Consider the following 21,632-nt stretch of genomic DNA (forward strand, 5'->3'; position numbering starts at 1 on the left):
CACTGAGCAATTTTGAAACATCTTCAATTCATTAATACTTCGAAAAATTAAAATTTTAAATAAGATTGTTTTAAAGCTAAAAGCATTTGGTAAGTTTAACACTCAACTTAACTATAAATGTAATTTACAAAAAAGTGGCATCCAGGAAGAGATTATGTTTATGTTTTTCCAGTTCAATCATGAAGAACACTCGCATCTTAAATCCTTGAGAAAGTCATGTGTTATAATAAAGATACCAATACAACACTGGCTGTAGGTTCCTGAATGAGAGCTCCTCATATCATCTTCCATTTTATTTTACAGCAGCAGTGTGAAACCTCGAAGAACTCTTTTCAGTTCAATAATTTGGATCCTTTTACATATTTGTATGATGACTAGTCAGCACACACCAGCTGCCACTGCCTTGGAGTCTAGAGGGGAGATTTCCGAAGTTACAAAGGCAAGTTAGGTGCCTAATTCCCAATGTAAGTCAGTGGGCAATGAGCATTTAACTCCGTGTACCTCTGAAAATTTCACCCCTTCCCAAACTTTCCTATAAGCTCCTGAACTGCACGGGAAGCAGGAGGCCCCCAAAACAAGTCAGAAATTTAAAATAAAAAAATGACTAAGGAGGGATATCCTCCAGAGATGTAAACTATAAGATCCAAGAATCCCTTCAAACGCTAAAGGAAAGAGAATTCTGTCTGGCAATCTCTTCAAAGCAGTGAAATTACAGGCAAAGGGAAGTTACTTGACTGATACCAGCATGACAGGATTTCCCAAAGTAAAAAATACAATGAAAACACTGCAACAGGCAGTGCACAAAATAGGCAAAATCCCAAAAACGTATTTGTTTTAACATAAAAGGACGGCCAAGATACCCTCAAACAATGTGAGATGAACACACAGAACCCTGCGACAGAGCCTTGTGAATATACCCTTCTAGAAACAAAAACTGAGCCTTGCCAAAAGAAACAAAAAGTCTAGGAAATGACAGTTTGCACTTCCCCACTTCAGAAACAGGACTAAAACTAAAGCTGGATTCCTCCAAAGCTTAAATTAAAGCCAGGGCCGGCTCCAGGCACCAGCACAGCAAGCTGGTGCTTCGGGCAGCCCATGGAAGGGGGTGACATGTCTGGGTCTTTGGCGGCAATTCAGTGGTGGGTCCCTCAGACCCTCTCGGAGGGAAGGACTGGCAGCCAAATTGCTGCCGAAGAATGAAGTGGTGCTTTAGAGCAGTCGCTGAAGTGCCACCGATCTCTGCTTCCCTCCCGCCCCCCAACCCCTTCACCACTTGGGGTGGCAAAAAAGCTGGAACTGGCACTGATTAAAGCAATACTGATTTCCAACTAACTATATCTTTGAAAGACTATGCAGTTGTCATGCCTAAATCCAAGAGTGGAAGTATTCTAAGGTTCAGAGATACTATTAGTATCTATGGTTGTATTTACTCAACATGTAGTTTTACACAACCACATATTACCTTACTGCTGTTTCTTTCATGTTCAGTTTTCTGGTCATACCAAGGTTCATCCCATTTTTCTTCAGCTTGCCAGGCATATTTTAAGATTGTACTCAGGACTGCTTCAAAAAGGAGGATTATTAGATAGATAATCAAAAATGAGTTCATAGACCTAGAAGGAGGACACAAAAATACTATTTCAGTGTATTCTGTTCTGTTTTTTCCTTAATGTATGAAAGTAATGTTAAAATTTAACTATGACAAAATGTTTTGTTGGCAAATATTTTCAGTGTGTCTGTTTCAAACAACAGAAAAGTTTCTATGTGACAAATGGAAACAATGGCAGACAGGAATGGAATACTACATGTGACTAAAATGTATACTAACTTACAGTAGATTTCTGCAGTTATTGTAAATTGATGGTTAGATTAAGGTGCAACACTATCAAAATCTGTCTCCTGTAACAGCTGCTGTTTGGAGTTTTGGGGATCAATTTTTATTATCCTTGTTCCAAGGACACCCTCTCTTCTGAATACCACTTCAGAATGTGAAAGAACTAAGGAAGACCAATAAAGAGACTCAATCCAAGGCCGCTCCCTTTTCGCTACCTGAAAATGCAGTTCCATAGCACTGCCTGTCAGTACTTGACTGCACAGTGACCACCCTTCAACTCTGCCAATATTCATTAAGGCCAGAGTTGATGTCAGTGCATGGGAAATATTAAATGAGGGGAGGGAAAGATACAGCAGCTTCTTGTGCATCCCACAGATTTGTTTGTGTCTGGCTACATTAGTATAATTAACTCTTTAGTTGTAAAAGAACGTCAGCAGGTCAGCCTGCACTTTGAACAACTTGCAAAGACAAATACATTAAATATTTTTAGAGACCAATTTGGTATAATGAGTTCTATTGGTAGACTTTTGTCAAAACAGTACATTTAACAGCCTTTTAGACTGGAAAGGCAACAAGCCAAGAATTAAAAATAGAACTTGCAACCTGTATAAGGAGTTAATATCCCTCACATAATGTTTCTGGGTAAATTATTTGTTTCCAGAAATAATTAAAACAAACATTTTTTTTTTTTCATGGCAAACTGCATTTTCCAGTATCTTCAGATACTTAGTGCTCCATATACACCTGTGGAGACATTCTTTTCAGAATCTGTATCTTCTCTACTAATACCACAGACCATGTAATAGGGACAAGCACCCACATGGAACAAGAAGGGAAGAAAATCAGGATTCAGGAGATAGAAATTAAGACTTCGACTGAGTTCATCCCACTGCAAGGGCAGGATGCAACCTCCTAATAAAGGATGTGTCAAGAGAGTGACAAAGGTTGGGACTACTGTAAAACACAAACTCTGAACCTCTGGTGAAAGGAGCACTTCACATCTCTTTAATAAACTCCTCCTGACTACTCTGGAGTAGCATTCATGGCCTTAGGTAGTTGCTGCCTAAGGACTGCCAAACAGGGCCTTAGAGGAAAATCTGACTTATTTTTTATTATTCTAATCCTTCCTTGTAAGAGAGAGCAATCAAACTAGTTTTGCATACTATTGCAAAATGAAGCTGTAAGTAATTAAGTGATGAAATCAGAGAACCAGTATTAACAAATGAAATTTAAATTACAATTACACCAGCATGCAGAAGACCTAACATTTACAATAGCTCCTTTGTCTATGTACTGACAAAAACATAGGCAATTAATTTTTTTAATTACTGCTGAAACACTGAGTTTAGATTCTACACATAAATAAAGACAGTATAACACATACATACTTTTCTACTGCTGATCGTTTCTGAGATTTACTCTTGTAATTTAATGCCATCTTTGTCTCCATACCCGTATACACAGCAACACCTGAAAAAAACAGAACCATACTTCAGTTTCTGTTCAGGTACAGATTAGTGTTTTCTACAGAAATTAGAGGGGTTGCTACTTGTAATATGCACTCAGACACCATGGTGAGGCTAGACAGACATTTCAGTGGCATTCTGTGATGATAAAGCAGAGTTTTGGAACTAATTTTAGCCCTTGCTAATCCTGCTCAATGTTAGGTCTTTACTGTTCCCTGATATAATTAAGGGTATAGAGGTCAGAATATAAAATGCCCTAGAGTGGGTCTTAAACACTGGAAACAGACGGCAGTGTCAGAGACACCTAGGTAATAGATTCTTGTTACTCCATTATTAAACCCAGAGACAGAATCTGATACCCCACAGGGCTCTCTGGTCATAGTCTCCTCCCCTTCAGTCATGATCATACCCCATCTACAGGTAACCTCCAGAAGGATTGTTAAAATATCTTCAATATGAAGGGGAAAATCAGACCACAACTCATTAACATGTTTTAAGAAGACACACTGTTAAAAAAGTTTAGATGACTACAAACCAAAAATTTCTTTCGCATTTTTTAATCTTGCTCCTCGAAGTAAAAGACTTTCAGGCCCAAGAGGTCTAAAAAGAAATAGGTAATCAGCATTTTTTTTAATTTTTTTTTTTAAAAGCACAATATTTAAGAATGGCTATTTTTAAAATCTAGGACATCACCATTTTGAATTCTAAGGGTCCCTTTAAATCAATTTGTATTAGCTAAAACTGGTGCTGTGGAAAGCACAGCTGTAGTTATCAGGAAGGTTAATTTAAGGTAAGAGTGATATGTATATGTTCCATCCCAATGTTTGCACCATCTTTGGAAACTGTCAAAAAAGTTAGCTTGAAGTCAAGCAAAAAAAGTAAAATTTTCTTATTTTGCCTGAAGTGGTTCCAATAGAAATTGAAATGGGAAAAAAAACTCCAATGGAGAGGCAGACATCAGAATTAAAAACTAAACACTAAGCTGTACAGGAGGTTGTTTTTCACTCTTTCATAAGCAGTAACAATAGCTCATAACTACCATTTACATAAATAAAGTGTCTTATCCTTCATGTTCAGTTGAAAACAATCTAGATTTAAAAAACCGTGTTCACAAAAGACAGAGACTTTTATGCCAGGCTAACTATAGCTACACAAGCAATTGCCATAGTTGCATCTACAACCACAGTAATTGCATGGGCAAATTATGCACTTGAGTTTGTGACACTTGCTTTAATTTTTTCCCCGTATAAAATCACTGTTAGAAAGAATTCAACCTAAACTTGGGTAAAAATTCTTATAATGTAAATATTTCTTAATAGAGTTGCAAAGTTTTAATAAAAAATAAAACAATGCAATATAGTACACTTGAAATAGAGAACATTTTACGTATTCAGGTAAATTATGTTCTCCTAAGAAGCTGTACCCATATTGCTGGACTCAATTGGTTTTACAATCAATAAAGCCAGTTGATCTGTGTATTCTGAGCTAGCTAAATCAGTTCAGTACAGACTAAACTGGTTTATTTTTTTACGGTAAGGAGATATAAGGTCTGTCTACCGGTGGAATTGTAAGTGTGTCTTCACGCATGCTTAAAACTGGTTCTGCTAAACCTTTCAACTGAATTAATTTTGAGAATAATCCTGGAGCTGAACATGAAAAGCTTGGCAATAATATATTTTGAAGAGCTGCAAATGTGGTAGCAACCTAAAGAACACCTTTGGGAATGCCCCATTTTTGTTGTTCAGGCATAGGCTTTGGGGCTGAAAGATCTATCTTCTGTCTCCATACTTCATGCAAGACTTTGGGAAAGAGCTCAAGCAAATCATTTATTCACCCCTTATTCAATGTACTCATCTTTAAAACTGACATTTACCAACCTCACAGCAGCATTGAGAGCATCAATTCATTCACATTTATAAAGATTTTTATATTTTCAGATAAAAGGCACTATATAAGTGCTGAACTATAAACTTGTTTCAGAAATTATTCAGTTAGTGACTTAAGGACTTAAAAAAAAATCAGAACTAGTCCAAGAAGTTCATTCTTAACTGGTTCTGATTTTTTTAAGCTCTTTTCCTACTTAACTGAATAATCTCTTTAACAAGTTTATAACTGAGCACTTACACAGTGTCTTCTATCTGAAGATATAAAAATTTATATAAATATTAATTAAGCCTCCCAATTTGGCTGTGAACTCAGTAAATATTATGCCAATTTTAAAGATGAGTAAATTGAAGTCCAGGGTGAATAAATGATTTGCCCAAAGTCTTGTATTAAGTGTGGAAACAGAAGATAGATCTTTCATCTCTAAGGCCTATGTCTGAACAACGAAAACAATTAAGAATGAACTTCTTGGGCATTAAAATATCAAACAAGTCATAGGAAGGAACTGGTTTGTTAAAGAGTACATCTATTATGTAGACAAGCACATTTTAAAAGACAGAGAGGACCAACTTTTCAAGAGGTCTCAACACTCACCAGCTCTAATTGCAATCTGGGTGCTAAGCACTCTTGAAACTCTGGGCACTTCTTTTAGGTGCCTTTATGGGAGCTAATATCAGTTGAAAATCTGGTCTTAAATCTCTGAACTTCTTTACTGTTTGACTCTTTTGATAATTTTTGCTGCATTTTAAATAGATATTCCATTTATTTCAATGGAACAGGAAAACCTACTACAACAGGCATGTTCACTACCATAGGTGATGTGCATTTACTGCAATACATGGGATTATGTGCGCTGCAACATTTAATACCTAGTGAAAGTGCACATTTATTAAACGTGTTTAAAAAAACCAAAGCCAGTAATAAACCTGTAGTTCCCACTGATTTCAGCAGGAGCTGAGATTGCTCAGTGCCTCTGATAATAAAGCCATTGCATTATGAGACACAGAATTGTTAAGTTACAACACTTCTCACATGTTTGACATGCTAACTTCATACACACATTTTAAAAACATTCAAATGCCAACTTTACAAAAAACAAGTTAATTCCAGCAATGACGCTAACACTTAAAATTACCATAAACTAATCTTTGGAAAACACAAGTTTAAATACTTCAACTGTCTAATTCAGTTTTACTTGACTCAACCTTAACTATGGAGTTGAAATAGCAGCTGGATAATAAACTATTATCCTTTTCCATTCCATGATAATGCTCTTTTATAATAGTCATGTTCGATCACCTTAACTTAGCTTTTAAAGTTTTACTAAGTGAGCTTTACAAACATTTTACTTACCGTACAATTTCCTCAATTTGATGACTTATAGTTATTCTCCCAACAAATCTATGAAAAAAGGTCATACGTCAGAATGCTGGTGTACAAACTCCAATATAAAAAAAAAAATCCTTATTTTATTTACACAAGGAAATCTTGACATAACACATTTATGTGCCAGATGGAATATCCCATCCTTGATTTACAGTCTGTTTTATTAATGGGCAATACATTGACCTTGGTGATAATTTTGAGGTATGTTTCAAGAAGTCCTCAACAAGAGCTAGGAACCATCCCCCCTTCAAGAAAATGAACTGAGTGATTTTAGCAATAACCCATACAACTCAATTTATGAAATCAGGTAACAAGTATCTTTTGAAAACTCCCCCAGAGTGATTACATATTCCAATAAAGAAACAGAATTCAAAAAACAAACAAAAAAAGTCAAAGTTACCAGTACATTTTTCCATCTGAAATGAATAGCAATTTCACATCTAACTATACTTTCAAATTCTTAGGTGTCTGAAATGTCAAATATATTTTGTATGCCTTATAACACCCTGATTGTAAAGGACCGCAAAAGTTCACGATCATTGGTTTAGTACTTCCTTACTGACATCACTAATTCTATGACCTTTACAATCCACTTAAGAGAGTCACTGTTCAGTAACTAGTTAAGCAAATATATATTCATGTCATGAATCTGAAATGCCACAAGGATCCAAATACTCAGTTAAAATAAGTTACTGTCCATATAGTATAATTACTAAAACTAATGTACATGAAAGTTATCGGAGTCTATTAAAGCTAGTCATGAATAAAAAATTCATGCAATGTTAATAATATGCTATGAGTCAGAAATATTTACAGGGCTATAGACCTACATAACACATACATCTGTTATGAAAACATCCTTTTAAAAAGTTTATCACATTGCTTGCTGACTGTAGCTTTTAAATGAGACATGTTGGTGTGTTAATGATTTATTAAACTAATCTTTTGCTGCTGGGAAACATAGTTCAAATCCTGCTAAGGCTGTAAATGAAAGTGAATTTTGGGGTATATGTTCTTAGTAGGAAATTAACACATCACACAATTTGAGACACTTTAATTTAGAAGAAAAGAAAGGGGTGTTAAATATTCAGGAATGAAGTGTTCGGCAGAACTATGTACAGCTCGTTTTTTTCCCCACAATTCCTGCTCAAGCACCATTACTTTTAAAATTTGTGAACAAATTTACTGCTTACCTACTGATATAGAACCATGCTGGTGTTAAAACGTAAATAAAAAAAATCAGAAGGCTTCTCTCTCTTTTTGCAGCTTTAAGCATCACAGGGATTTAAATAAAAATTCCTAAATTTGTTTAATAAAACCTGAAATGTACAACAATACACGTGGAGAAACTTTCCTCTCAGCAAGATCCATATCATTAACAACCATCAGAAATTTTGCTTTTAAAACAGCTTTGAAATTATGAAGAGTAAAATGACACCTGTATAGGTCTGCTTCTGGCTGCTGACATTCTACAACAGCTACGAGTGTGTCCAGGTTGGCAACTGACTGTAATACTGCTGTTTCTGGGACTGCAACATGAGTCTGAAAAACACATACTTCTATATATGAATTTTTCAACGATACAGAACAGTACTCGTTTGCTGGCGTTTTGTTGGTCAAGAAAAGCCTCTGGAACCCTGAAAAGGGTCATGGATTTTGTATATGAAAGCATCACATCTTATATACTGACAGATGTTTCACCACTGTGACATTGCAAACTGCCTTTTAAAGTACTGCAATAGTGTTCCTTAAAAGTGATTAACTTGACTAGAAAAAACCCACATTAATTACCATTTTATAACATTTCTTAAATTAGCAGATCAAGCAAGATTCTTGGTCCTATTAATATACTGCAGCTCAAACCAAAGAAAAACAAACAAGGATGCTACAGTTCTGATATATTAAGCCACACCTAATAACTAAAGGTCAGATTCTGCTACTCTTACTTTCATTGAGTAGTACATCTTACTTCAAAAGTAAGCCCATTGATTTCAAGGGGGTTGGATATTACTCAGTTTGAGTAAGGGTGGCAGAATAAGATCTTATGTGTAGCACAACAAGGTAAAATAGAAGAGTATGACGTATTGTGATTTTAATAATAGCCTTGCTATGTGCTCAAATAAGTAAAAATAAAAAAGTAACTATATTTCAATTAGTACAGATCCTAGACACTGTCTCTTTTCTTTTAGTAAAACTGCTAGCACATTGTGGAAGCTGTGCGAAATTTTTAATAAAAGTAAAATTAGATACACAAAAACCTCCCATTTGAGTCATTAACAGATACATTTAAGGAAGCAAAGGCTGAAAGTTGATTTGCCTTATTTCTATGTTGCATTTCATACTAGAAAACTGCATATGTTTAGACTACCAACCTTAAGATTAGTTTCTCCATCCAAGCTAGCAGTAGTAACATGACACGAACCATCCACTCTATCAGAGGACAGAAGTACAAGGTCAACAGGGAAAGTTTCATCTTTGGCTATTCTGACAATATCACCCACCTGAAAAGATAAACACAAATAAGAGTATGTTTCTGAAAAAGAACAGATTAAGAATTAATTTTAACAATTATTCAGAATTATAATACAATAGGCCTACATAAAATTGCAATGCAGCAAATGAGCATTTTGCTTAAATGAACTAATTAGCATAACTATAGTTCTAAAGAAGAAACACTGTTTTCTTCTAGTTACTAGACACATACCCTAATGTTTTTTGATCTAGTTTTTACAAGGCCACCACTTCGAACAACATAAACTGGAGCTCCATTTACTTCATTGTCTGCTTTGTGTCGTAACCAGTCTTCATAACCCTGCAGAAATACATGATTGAACGTTATATTTTAAACTAGAAACCTAACAGTTACATACTTTTCTAAGAGCAACAAAGTAGTTTGAGACACCACAGCTTTGCAAATAACAAGCTGTTTGAACTTGAGCATGTCACTAGACCTCTGTTCTATTCAGGTTCTACGGCACCCATCACTGTGCAGTCGTAATGTACAATTATGGAATCTGATATTACTATTTTAAAACAAAAATATCTGAGGTGAAGGTTCCTGAAAAAGAATTAAAATTACTGCTCATGCAACCTGAGAGCCTCACAATGTCTAAGTCGATTAAGGCAACTGCGTAGGGAATACAGCCAATCATTCCCACAGTCTCATTTACTGATTTATTAAAATAACTCCCTTTTCTGTTCAACTGTGCAATTCCCAGAGAGCTTGCTCTAGTGTCTTTCTAAGCAACAGCTGAGGCACCTGTTCTTGCAAAGGAATTTTAACTTCTATGGTGTGGAGTTGACATTCATGTTTTGTTGAGCAAGTGGAGATGACAGCGTATGTGAGAAAAAAATCAGGTACAAATAGTTAAAATTCATCTAGACTGTGCCAGGGCAATGATTTAGATTGACTAACCAACCTGAATTTTTAATAGAGAACACAATCTTAACTTTTTCCTCCAGATATCCAAAAATCAAAAGAGGGTACATGTCTTGTTTTATATTTTCTTTGTGCATTAGTTAATATATTGCCTGTTTACTTGTACACCTCCCAATAAATCTGTGGTCAGACAGTAACAGGTATATCCTGGAAGATACTATTGATATGCAGTAGGCAATGGATCGGCCAGCATACGTATGAATTCAATGGCTATCTGTATTCCTGGAACTAAGATTAATTTAATATTGTTTGTGTTACTGTAGTGCCTAGGAGTACCAGTCATGCACCAGGACCCCATTGTGCTAGGTGTGCTCAAACACAGAACAAAAAGACAGTCCTTGCCCCAAGAAGCTTAAAATCTAAGTATGTAACAGGGAAGTTCTTGAGCCAGTAATTTTTAGCAGCAATGTATTTTGCTGTTTCCTGACTAACTCTGCTATGATTCACTGTTAAATAATTTTTCTACCAATGTTTCATTCACAAGTGTGTGTGTACTGTACTCTCAATTCAAAGTTACAAAAGTAGGCCTGGTGGACAAATAAGCAAGCTCACAGCTGTGCATAAAATTCAGATGCTAAAATTTTACAGAAGTATGACTTGATAAAAAGCAAAGCCTGCAGCAGATTTATATTTACCATTTCTATATAAAAAGCTGAATGCTACTCAAAGTACTAAAAGTGTGTTCATCAACTACCTCTAAAGATTACAGCAAAAGATCAGTGTTCTGTGAAGATCTAGCGTACTTTTGATAACATACTAAATTCAGTGAGACAAATATTCAAGAGCATGTTCATTTAATCACTTACTGGATTTAAAATATCATACTATTTTGTAGTATTTTAATACTCTAATCTTAAGAGGCACTATTTCTCTTCCCCTACTCCCTCCACTGCAACGCTCCTAAAGAACAGCTCCAGTCTAACAGAGTTACTGAGTTCTGTGACATGTGTCTTGAAACTGGTGCAGTGAATGCTGGGGAGTTACACAAATGGAAAAAGATCACTTCAGTAATTCGTATCCTGAACGAACTTCTTACCCTTGCCATTTGGGGAATTCCGCACATTATCTAGACCATCCCTCACAGGTGTTTATCTAACCTGCTCTTAAAAATCTCCCATGATGGAGATTCCATAACCTCCCTAGGCAATTTATTCCAGTGCTTAACCATCCCGACAATTAGGAAGTTTCTTCTAATGTCCAACCTAAACCTCCCTTGCCGCAATTTAAGTCCATTGCTTCTTGTCTTATCCTCAGAGGTAAAGAACAATTTTTCTTCCTCCTCCTTGTAACAACCTTTTACATACTTGAAAACTGTTATGTTCCCTCTCTGTTTTCTCTTTTCCATACTAAACAAATCCAATTTTTTCAGTCTTCTCTCACAGGTCACGTTTTCTAGACCTGTAATCATTTCTGTTGCTTTTCTCTGGACTCTCTCCAATTTGTCCACAACCTTCTTCAAATGTGGTGCCTACAACTGGACACAATACTCCAGTTGAGACCTAACCAGAGTGTATGAATTACTTCTCATGTCTTGCTTACAACATTCCTGCTAATGCATTCCAGAATTATGTTTGCTTTTTTTGCAACAGCGTTACATTGTTGACTCATATTTAGCTTGTGGTCCACTATGACCGCCAGATCCCTTTCCACAGTACTCCTTCCTAGGCAGTCATTTTCCATTTTCTGTGTGTACAACTGATCGTTCCTTCCTAAATGGAGTATTTTGCATTTGTCCTTATTGAACTTCATCCTATTTACTTCAGACCATTTCTCCAGTTTGTCCAGATCATTTTGAATTTTAATCCTATCCTCCAAAGCACTTGCAACCTCTCCCACCTTGGTATTGTCCGCAAACTTTGTAAGTGTACTCTATATGTCAGGGGTCTGCAACCTTTCAGAAGTGGCGTGCCGAGTCTTCATTTATTCACTCTAATTTATGGTTTCATGTGTCAGTAATACATTTTAACGTTTTTAGAAGGTCTCTTTCTATAAAAGTCTATAATATATAAACAAACTATTGTTATATGTAAAGTAAATAAGGTTTTTACAATATTTAAGATGCTTCATTTAAAATTAAATTAAAATGCAGAGCCCCCTGAACCAAAGGCCAGGACCCAGGCAGTGAGTGTGCCACTGAAAATCAGCACATGTGCCCTAGGTTGCCTACCCCTGCTCTATGCCATTATCAAAATCACTGATGAAGATATTGAACAGAACCAGACCCAGAACTGATCCCTGCAGGACCCCACTCATTATGCTCTACCAGCACGACTCTGAACCACTAACTATTCTCTGGGACCAGTTTTCTAACCAGTTTTGCATCCAGCTTATAGTAGCCCCATCTAGGTTGCATTTCCCTAGTTTATTTGTGAGGCGGTCATGTGGAACCGTATGAAAAGCTTTACTAAAATTAAGATATACCACGTCTACCGCTTCCCTCCTATCCACAAGGCTTGTTACCCTGTCAAAGAAAGCTATCAGGTTCACAGGGGACTGAACTCAATGACCTGTCAGGGTCCCTTCCAGCTCTATGAGATAGGTATGTCTAATATATGTCATAACCTTGGGTTTAGCAGGCCAATGCTCAAACTACTGAGCTATCCCTCTCCATATATATATATACATATATACACACACACACATACATACATACGGGTGGAGGGGATAGCTCAGTGGTTTGAGCATTGGTCTGCTAAACCCAGGCTTGTGAGTTCAATCCTTGAGGGTGCCATTTGGGGATTGGTCCTGCTTTCAACAGGAGGTTGGACTAGATGATCTTTTAAGGTATCCAACCCTAATAATCTATGATTGATTCTATGATTTGTTTTTGACAAATCCATGCTGACTGTTGTTTATCATCTTATTATCTTCTAGATGTTTGCAAGTTGATTGCTTAATTATATGCTTCATTATCTTTCCAGGTACAGAAGTTAAACTGACTGGTCTGTAATTCCCCAGTTTGTTGTTATTTCCCTTTTTATAGACGGGCACTATATTTGCCCCTTTTCCAGTCTTCTGGAATCTCTCCCATCTTCCATGACTTCTCAAAGATAATCACTAATGGCTCAGACATCTTTTAGGATTAACTAAAATTCAACAATCCATTTTGCAGGTAACCATTAAGCCTGGCCAAAAGCCCTAACAGCATTAATATACTTCAGCGACAATGAAATATAGTCAGATCTCTTTAGATTACAAACATTATTTTTGTAATGTTAGGATATTAATTTAATTTCTGCTTCTAATCAATATGCAACCGTAAAGTGGTTACCTCCATTCATCTGACAGCTGTGTGAATGCCTATATATTTCTGCCCCAGGGGAGGACTTAAGCCTTTCCTGCCTAGCACACCATTCTATACTGGCAAGAAAAGCTCTCTACCCGACTCTTGGGGCTGTTTTAACCGCTGTCAAACATTGTGCAGGTATATTTAATGCATCATCCACCCCAAGTCTCTTTCCTGGTCTGTATTATGTACAAGGATTCCTTTATAATGTGTACTGAGGTGTGCCAAGCAAATAAGTGAGAGGCATTAGGAAATGGTCTTATAACAACTGACATACAAAACCTAGACTAAAATGTCTTTTGACAGTCATTCCTGTGCATTTAAGAGTGTTACAATGAGTCATTGGATGCCTGATAGCTAAGCAGAGCTCCCCAGTTTAAGCTTCTGGTGGGAAACATTTTAAACACATTTACTGATTTCTTTCTAGAAACTGTGTGTGTGTTTTACTGCTTAGAACGTCTAACAAATCCCGACTACATTATTTAAAGAAAATGTTTAAAAACGAATCATGTTAATTAGGCTAATTTCATACCTGTTTTATGGCTGTTACAGTTATGACAAAGAATAATGGCAATCCACTTGTAATAGGACTGGTAGGTGTATCTATCATAAGCTATAGGAAAAGAGAATGAGAATAATGTTAGTACAAGATTATTCTTAAAATCCTATAAAACCAAAGGCCATAACATTTTACACCACATGAGCAAAATTGTGTAAATCAGTGAGGATCTTTATTACATATTCTATAGTCATTCTAGGTGCACAACTCCCCTTGATATCAGAAACAGTTCTCCTAAAAGGTGGCAATACTGACATATAATGCAGATAGAAAATCCATGGTGAGTATCGCAGAAGAGAATTTCTCTTGCAGTTGGTAGTGTGCATCACGTTTTGATTTTAAGATTCTTAACCAGTGAAAACAAGATTTTTTTCTCCTACCAAGTTGAGTTAAGAAATATATTACACGAAACTGCTTTTTTACACCATACAAAGAACTAGCTTACAACAATATAAAAGTAGGATAAAAGACATCTTAAATTCAAACCGAAAACTGAAAGCACAAATTTCCTATGGCTTTATCTCTGGCACTTAAATTAAACAATCCCTTTGCTCACAGTACTGCTTTCTGTTTTCCACAAGAGAATCTTACAGATTTTACAATTTTTGTTACCACTGTTATGGTGCCAACTTCAGTGCAAACGCTAAAAATCTGTGCATGGGCCTGCATGGGTTTTTCTTTACCGCGGGAACAGAGCTACTTTACAGGATAAACTAACTGTATTAAAAGGCTGCAGAGAAAGGATACAGAGGCAAACAGTTGTTCAAAACATTAATATTAATTTAAGAAAGTTATTAGGTTTACCTGAAATTTAACTCATTGCCTTTGGAAGCACTTCCAAATAAGTCTTGCGTAGAGTTCTAAAAAGCTAAATTTTAGAGAAAATAGCTTGGGCCACAGCAGGGCCTGTTCATGATTTTTTTACTCTCAAATTTACCAGAGTTAAAATATATGGCTAATTCAAGTCTGAGCTAGATACCTTGTGTTCTGCTAGTATACAGCCAGACAGGATTTCAGCCTGGAAACATATTTTATATCAAGAAGAATAGTATAACAGACAAACATTGGCCAGTACCAAGTGGATCATGAAAAGTAGTAAATAAAAATCTACTCTGATAAAGCGGATAGGAAAAGAAATGCTGCTCTCAAGTTTCCAAGAGGATAAAGAATGGCCATACTGGGTCAGACCAATGGTTCATCTAGCCCAGTACCCTGTCTCCGACAGTGGCCAATGTCAGGTGTTTCAGAGCGAATGAACAGGCCGTCATCGAGTGATCCTCCCGCTGTCCACTCTTAGCTTCTGGCAGTCAGAGGCTAGGGAAACTCAAAGCATGGGGTTTCATCCCAAATCACCTTGGCTAATAGCCATTGACAGACCTAGCCTCCATGAATTTTCTAATTCTTTTTTGAATCCCATTATAGTTTTGGCCTTCACAATATCCACCGACAGTGAGTTCCACAGATTGACTGTGCGTTGTATGAAGTACTTCTTTATGTTTTAAACCTTCTGCCCATTAATTTAATTTGGTGACCCATGGTTCTTGCGTTATGTGAAGGAGTAAACAACAACATTTCCTTATTCACTTTCCCTACACCATTCATAATTTTATAAACCTCTATTATGCTGCCCCACCCAGTTATCTCTTCTCCAAGCTGAACAATCCAAGTCTTTTTAATCTCTCCTTATATGGAAGCTGCTCCATACCTGTAATCATTTTTGCTGCCTCTCTCTGTACCTTTTCCAATGCCAATATATCTTTTTGAGATGGAGAAACCAGAACTACACGCAGTATTCGAGATGTGATCGTACCATGGATTTATATACTGGCATTATGATATTTTCTGTCTTATTATCTATCCCTTTCCTAATGGTTCCTAACATGGTTGGCTTTTTTGACTGCTGCTGCACATTGAGCAGATGTTTTCAGAGAACTATCCACAATAACTCCATGATCTCTTTCTTGAGTGCCAACAGCTAATTTAGACCCTTCATTTTGTATGTACAGTTGGGATTATGTTTTCCAATGTGCACTCCTTTGCATTTATCAACACTGAATTTCATCTGCCATTTTCTTGCCCAGTCACCCAGTTTTGTGAAATCCCTTGTTAAACTCTACTTCAGAGGAGTGAGGTCCGCGAACAGCCTTCAAGGGTAGTGGGGGCAAGAAACCTAATTGGTTTCAAGACGAGCTTGATAAAGTATGAAAGGGGATGGTATGACGAGACTGCCTACAAGGGCATGTAGCTGATCTGAGCAACTGCTAGCAACAAATATTTCCAATGGCTGGTGATAGGACACTAGAAGGGGAGGGCTCTGAGTTACTACAGAGAATTCTTTCCAAGGTGTCTGGCTGGTGGGTCTTGCCCACATGCTTAGGGTCTAACTCATGGTCATATTTGGGGGTGGAAAGGAATTTTCCTCCGGGTCATATTGACAGAGACCCTGTGGGTTTTTTGCCTTCCTTCACAGCATGGGGCATGTGTCACTCGCAAGTTCAAGTTACAGAGAATCCACCATTAACACTAGAAGTCTTTAAACCATGATTTGAAAACTTCAGTAACTCAGACAGAGGTTACAGGTCTATTACAGGAATGGATGGGTAAGGTTCTGTGGTCTGCAATGTGCAGGAAGTCAGACTAGATGATCATGATGGTCCCTTCTAATCTTAAAGTCTATGATTCTAACTCTTCAGTGTCTGCTTTGGATTTAACTACCATGAGTAATTTTGTATTATCTGCAAATTTTGCCACCTCACTGTTTACCCTTTTATCCAGATCATTTATGAATATATAGAACAGCACTGGTCCTAGTAGAGATCTCTGGGAGACACCCCTATTTACCTCTATCCATTCTGAAAACTGACCATTTATTCCTATGCTTTATTTCCTGTCTTTTAACCAATTACTGATCCACGAGGGTACCTTCCTTCTTATCCCACAGAAAACCTGGTCAAAGGTTTTCTGAAAGTCGAAGTACGGTATATCCGTTGTCCACAGTTGCTGACCCTCTCAAAAGAATTCTAACAGACTGGTGAGGCACGATTTACCTTTACAAAAGCTGTGTTGACTCTTTCCCAATCATGTTCATTTAAGTGTCTGATAATTCTGTTCTTTGCTACCATTTCAACTAATTTGCCTGGTACTGAAGTTAGGTTTACTGACCTGTAATTGCTAGTATCGCCTCTTGAGCCTTTTTTTTAAAAATGGTGCCACATTAGCTATCCTCCAGTTACCTGGTACTGAAGCTGATTTAAGTGATAGATTACATACCACACTTAGTAGTTATGAAATTTCATACCTGAGTTCCTTCAGAACTCTTGGGTGAATACCGTCTGGTCATGGTGACTTATTACTGCGTAATTTATCAATTTGTTTGAAAAAAAACCTCCTTTTCTAACACCTCAATCTGCACAGTTCCTCAGGATATTGCAGGGCACAAAAATTAAGTGTTATAAAAATGTGGCACTCCCCATTTAAATGGACAAAGATTTTTTTTATTTTTTTTTTTAAATGAGTTAGGTGATCCACTGGGTTCATGCACTTTCACCTATGGAGAGAGGAGGTGGGTTTAGAGTCACACGCAAAATAAAACTCTGGTTTCATTTTAAATCTCAGTTTGTTCATGTAGAGACTGGCAACATCTGAATGTAAAGGTGGGTTTAGGAAACAATTACTAATCTTGACTCAAGAGACCCTTAGTGGAATGGAGGTTGAACTCAGAACTAAGCTACATGAGTAAAGTTGTGTGAGGAGTAAGTCACACCACCAGGTTTAGGAGCTTTTTAATAGGAATGGCAAATTAGAGCATTACCTATATTTACTTATGCATTTTTGGATATTAGGAACAAAATTTCCTCATGCTAAGATCTAGTTACATAATAGGATAGATTCCCAAGAGGAGGGTGAAATCAGCATTCCTGGAAATAGGAAGAGAGACGGGACAAAGCATTCATGACTATAGGATACCAGCCCTTCCTAAGGAAATGGAACAACTTTAAGACTAATTGATATTCAAATAGGCATTTTAACATAAAAACAAAATATCAGAAGTTTACTTCTTCTGAATTCAAAAGAGCAGGTGCAAGGGGAGGCAAAATGGTCTGGATCAATGAGCACAGAATGGGGAATCAGAACGTGCCAAGTTCTAATCATGGCTCCATTACTGATTTGTGTGGTCGTGGTCAAGCCTTTTAAAGTCTTCAGTGTTCCCATCCATAAAATTGGGTATCACTTACCTATACTTCACAGAGGTGATGCAATTGTAAAGAGCTTTGAATACCTAAAGCACTATATGATTACAGAGTTGTGTGCGAAGCAATCTCATTAAATACACAGGTGTCCACTTATTAAAAGTAGCAGCACCAAGAATCTAGAGAATCCCCATCAGGTTACAAAGTAGGCTAAATTTATGCTTTTCTTTGCTTTGACTGTGACATTAATTCATGTCTGTATGCATTTACTTACTGAAAAGATGTAATTTGACAAACTGTCCGTCCTAACATTAAATTTCCAGGCATTTGTTTCATGTACCTAAAATCTCCAAATTCATCATTTTAGAATTGTACATTTGGTGATTGAAAAAATACTTGAAGAAAATGCTGAGCAGATAAAATTGTTCACACTGAAGTCTCATTCTAGTCTCAAATGCTAGTGATTTCCATAAAACTGAGATGGACCAGCATTTGGAATTTATCAAAGAAATGTTTATCCTACAAACAAATTTCTTTCTTATGATGCATGGGACTAAGAAACCATGCATTCTAACTGGTTGAAAATTGAGGCAGGTAGCTGTTTTGATCAATTGAATTCTTGCCCTCACCCCCAGGGAATCCCAACAGAAGAAGGGGCCTCTAACCTATTTTCTTGTGCATGCCCCCAGGTCTCTTTTCTTTGTCCAGTTTCACTGACCACTTTTCAGACATCAATGCAGTGCTACAACTACGTTACAGACACTGGAAATAACTGATTGAAAAATGCAGTTTTAATTAAGGAGATTTAAAATTCATAAAAACTGTAAATACTCAAAATAATATGTCAAATGTGAGCTTAAATTCAGCACAGTCCCTTTAAGTAGTTAAGCCTCCAACATCCTTGTGAAGTAGTTATTGTGCCTTAAAATAAAATAAAATAAATAAAAAAGAAAACACAGACAGTTTAAGTGATTTGCCCAAGGCAGAGAATGAGTAGCAGAGCTGAGAATATAACTCAGAAAATACTTGTTTCTAGCTCTATATTCAGACTACGGAGTCTCTCTCATGAAATTACGAGTTTTATTCAACTTACCTGAACCAAAAATATAATAAGAAAATAAAAATTGGCTACTCTTCTGAACTGCTCAAATAAATTTTTCGGAATAAAATTCCACACCGTATACTGAAAAGAAAAGAGAAGTGTGGTTATATAACATGACATTGCATCACTTTTCCATCAAAAACGTCTCAATCTCCTCCCAGTCTCTCCCCAACAAATCCCTCAAAACCTTTTCTCCTCATCTCTCTCCTCTCCCTCCCCAAAGTACTGTACACTCTTCTCTGTCTTTGGGGTGAGGCAGAGACAAGGCTTGTCCCTTCTTGTGGGAAAGCCAGGAGCTGGGAGAAACCCAGGCATGGAGGCAGCTCTGCACTGTGGCAGTGCCAGCTGAAGACACCTTTCTACCTATCGGTGTATGTGCATGTGTGTGGGTGGGAGGGAGGGAGGGAGGGAGCAGTGTCAGAGTGGTCCCCATAGGGACTGCTTTCTCCTTCCCACTGAGCCAATCAGCTGGTTGCGAGCTGACTATTGGGAAGGGGGAAAGATTTACCATGGCTGCTGCTGCAGCAGCAGACATTGCTATCTGCTGCCTTCTGTCCTTATTCTTCAGCCAACTAAGATATTTACCCTGACCAATTATGTCCATGCATCCCACCAACGGCCAGACTGTGCACCAGGAAGGAAACTGTGTGTGCAGCTCAATGTTCTCTACACTAACATGCTCTTTTTCACATAACAGGCTTGAGACTTGGAAATTTGAGAGATGCCCTCTCTAAGTATAGATGTAAATATCTGGAGGTGATTCAGGGAATTGCCAGTAGATCTCATGGTTCAAGACCCACCCTTTTTCTGAGGAATTTTACCCAAGAGGGTTGGTTGGTGTGCAATTAGGTTTTTGCATTTTGCAGGGCAGGGTGATGGGAGCGGAGGAGGAGGAGGAGAAGGGGTCTCACTATTTAAACTTTGGTTTTGAAGCCATTTGCTGTTTTAAATTACATGAAAACAGATCACACCACCAGACNGCTCTGAGTTACTACAGAGAATTCTTTCCAAGGTGTCTGGCTGGTGGGTCTTGCCCACATGCTTAGGGTCTAACTCATGGTCATATTTGGGGGTGGAAAGGAATTTTCCTCCGGGTCATATTGACAGAGACCCTGTGGGTTTTTTGCCTTCCTTCACAGCATGGGGCATGTGTCACTCGCAAGTTCAAGTTACAGAGAATCCACCATTAACACTAGAAGTCTTTAAACCATGATTTGAAAACTTCAGTAACTCAGACAGAGGTTACAGGTCTATTACAGGAATGGATGGGTAAGGTTCTGTGGTCTGCAATGTGCAGGAAGTCAGACTAGATGATCATGATGGTCCCTTCTAATCTTAAAGTCTATGATTCTAACTCTTCAGTGTCTGCTTTGGATTTAACTACCATGAGTAATTTTGTATTATCTGCAAATTTTGCCACCTCACTGTTTACCCTTTTATCCAGATCATTTATGAATATATAGAACAGCACTGGTCCTAGTAGAGATCTCTGGGAGACATCCCTATTTACCTCTATCCATTCTGAAAACTGACCATTTATTCCTATGCTTTATTTCCTGTCTTTTAACCAATTACTGATCCACGAGGGTACCTTCCTTCTTATCCCACAGAAAACCTGGTCAAAGGTTTTCTGAAAGTCGAAGTACGGTATATCCGTTGTCCACAGTTGCTGACCCTCTCAAAAGAATTCTAACAGACTGGTGAGGCACGATTTACCTTTACAAAAGCTGTGTTGACTCTTTCCCAATCATGTTCATTTAAGTGTCTGATAATTCTGTTCTTTGCTACCATTTCAACTAATTTGCCTGGTACTGAAGTTAGGTTTACTGACCTGTAATTGCTAGTATCGCCTCTTGAGCCTTTTTTTTAAAAATGGTGCCACATTAGCTATCCTCCAGTTACCTGGTACTGAAGCTGATTTAAGTGATAGATTACATACCACACTTAGTAGTTATGAAATTTCATACCTGAGTTCCTTCAGAACTCTTGGGTGAATACCGTCTGGTCTTGGTGACTTATTACTGCGTAATTTATCAATTTGTTTGAAAAAAAACCTCCTTTTCTAACACCTCAATCTGCACAGTTCCTCAGGATATTGCAGGGCACAAAAATTAAGTGTTATAAAAATGTGGCACTCCCCATTTAAATGGACAAAGATTTTTTTTATTTTTTTTTTTAAATGAGTTAGGTGATCCACTGGGTTCATGCACTTTCACCTATGGAGAGAGGAGGTGGGTTTAGAGTCACACGCAAAATAAAACTCTGGTTTCATTTTAAATCTCAGTTTGTTCATGTAGAGACTGGCAACATCTGAATGTAAAGGTGGGTTTAGGAAACAATTACTAATCTTGACTCAAGAGACCCTTAGTGGAATGGAGGTTGAACTCAGAACTAAGCTACATGAGTAAAGTTGTGTGAGGAGTAAGTCACACCACCAGGTTTAGGAGCTTTTTAATAGGAATGGCAAATTAGAGCATTACCTATAT

The 21,632-nt window shown here is 37.3% G+C and overlaps 1 protein-coding gene across 3 annotated transcripts in view; it reads right to left on the reverse strand.

The window, feature by feature from the left end:
• Positions 1-21,632, reverse strand: part of ATP11B (ATPase phospholipid transporting 11B (putative)) — a 109,252-nt gene that overhangs the window by 63,592 nt on the left and 24,028 nt on the right. For 2 of the 3 annotated variants that reach the window (XM_032784853.2, XM_032784852.2), the window contains exons 4-11: positions 13,828-13,908; positions 9,275-9,382; positions 8,943-9,071; positions 8,009-8,112; positions 6,538-6,585; positions 3,836-3,900; positions 3,223-3,304; positions 1,463-1,613 (exon numbers count right to left, since the gene is read on the reverse strand). In XM_032784853.2, coding sequence (XP_032640744.1) covers positions 1,463-1,613; positions 3,223-3,304; positions 3,836-3,900; positions 6,538-6,585; positions 8,009-8,112; positions 8,943-9,071; positions 9,275-9,382; positions 13,828-13,908 — 768 coding nt within the window. Of the gene's footprint in view, positions 1-1,462; positions 1,614-3,222; positions 3,305-3,835; positions 3,901-6,537; positions 6,586-8,008; positions 8,113-8,942; positions 9,072-9,274; positions 9,383-13,827; positions 13,909-19,137; positions 19,222-21,632 lie in introns of those variants that run through there. The other variant, XM_075068371.1, reaches the window with a different exon arrangement.

This window comes from Chelonoidis abingdonii, chromosome 8 (genome assembly GCF_003597395.2).
Source record: "Chelonoidis abingdonii isolate Lonesome George chromosome 8, CheloAbing_2.0, whole genome shotgun sequence".
NCBI classification, from domain to species: domain Eukaryota; kingdom Metazoa; phylum Chordata; order Testudines; family Testudinidae; genus Chelonoidis; species Chelonoidis abingdonii.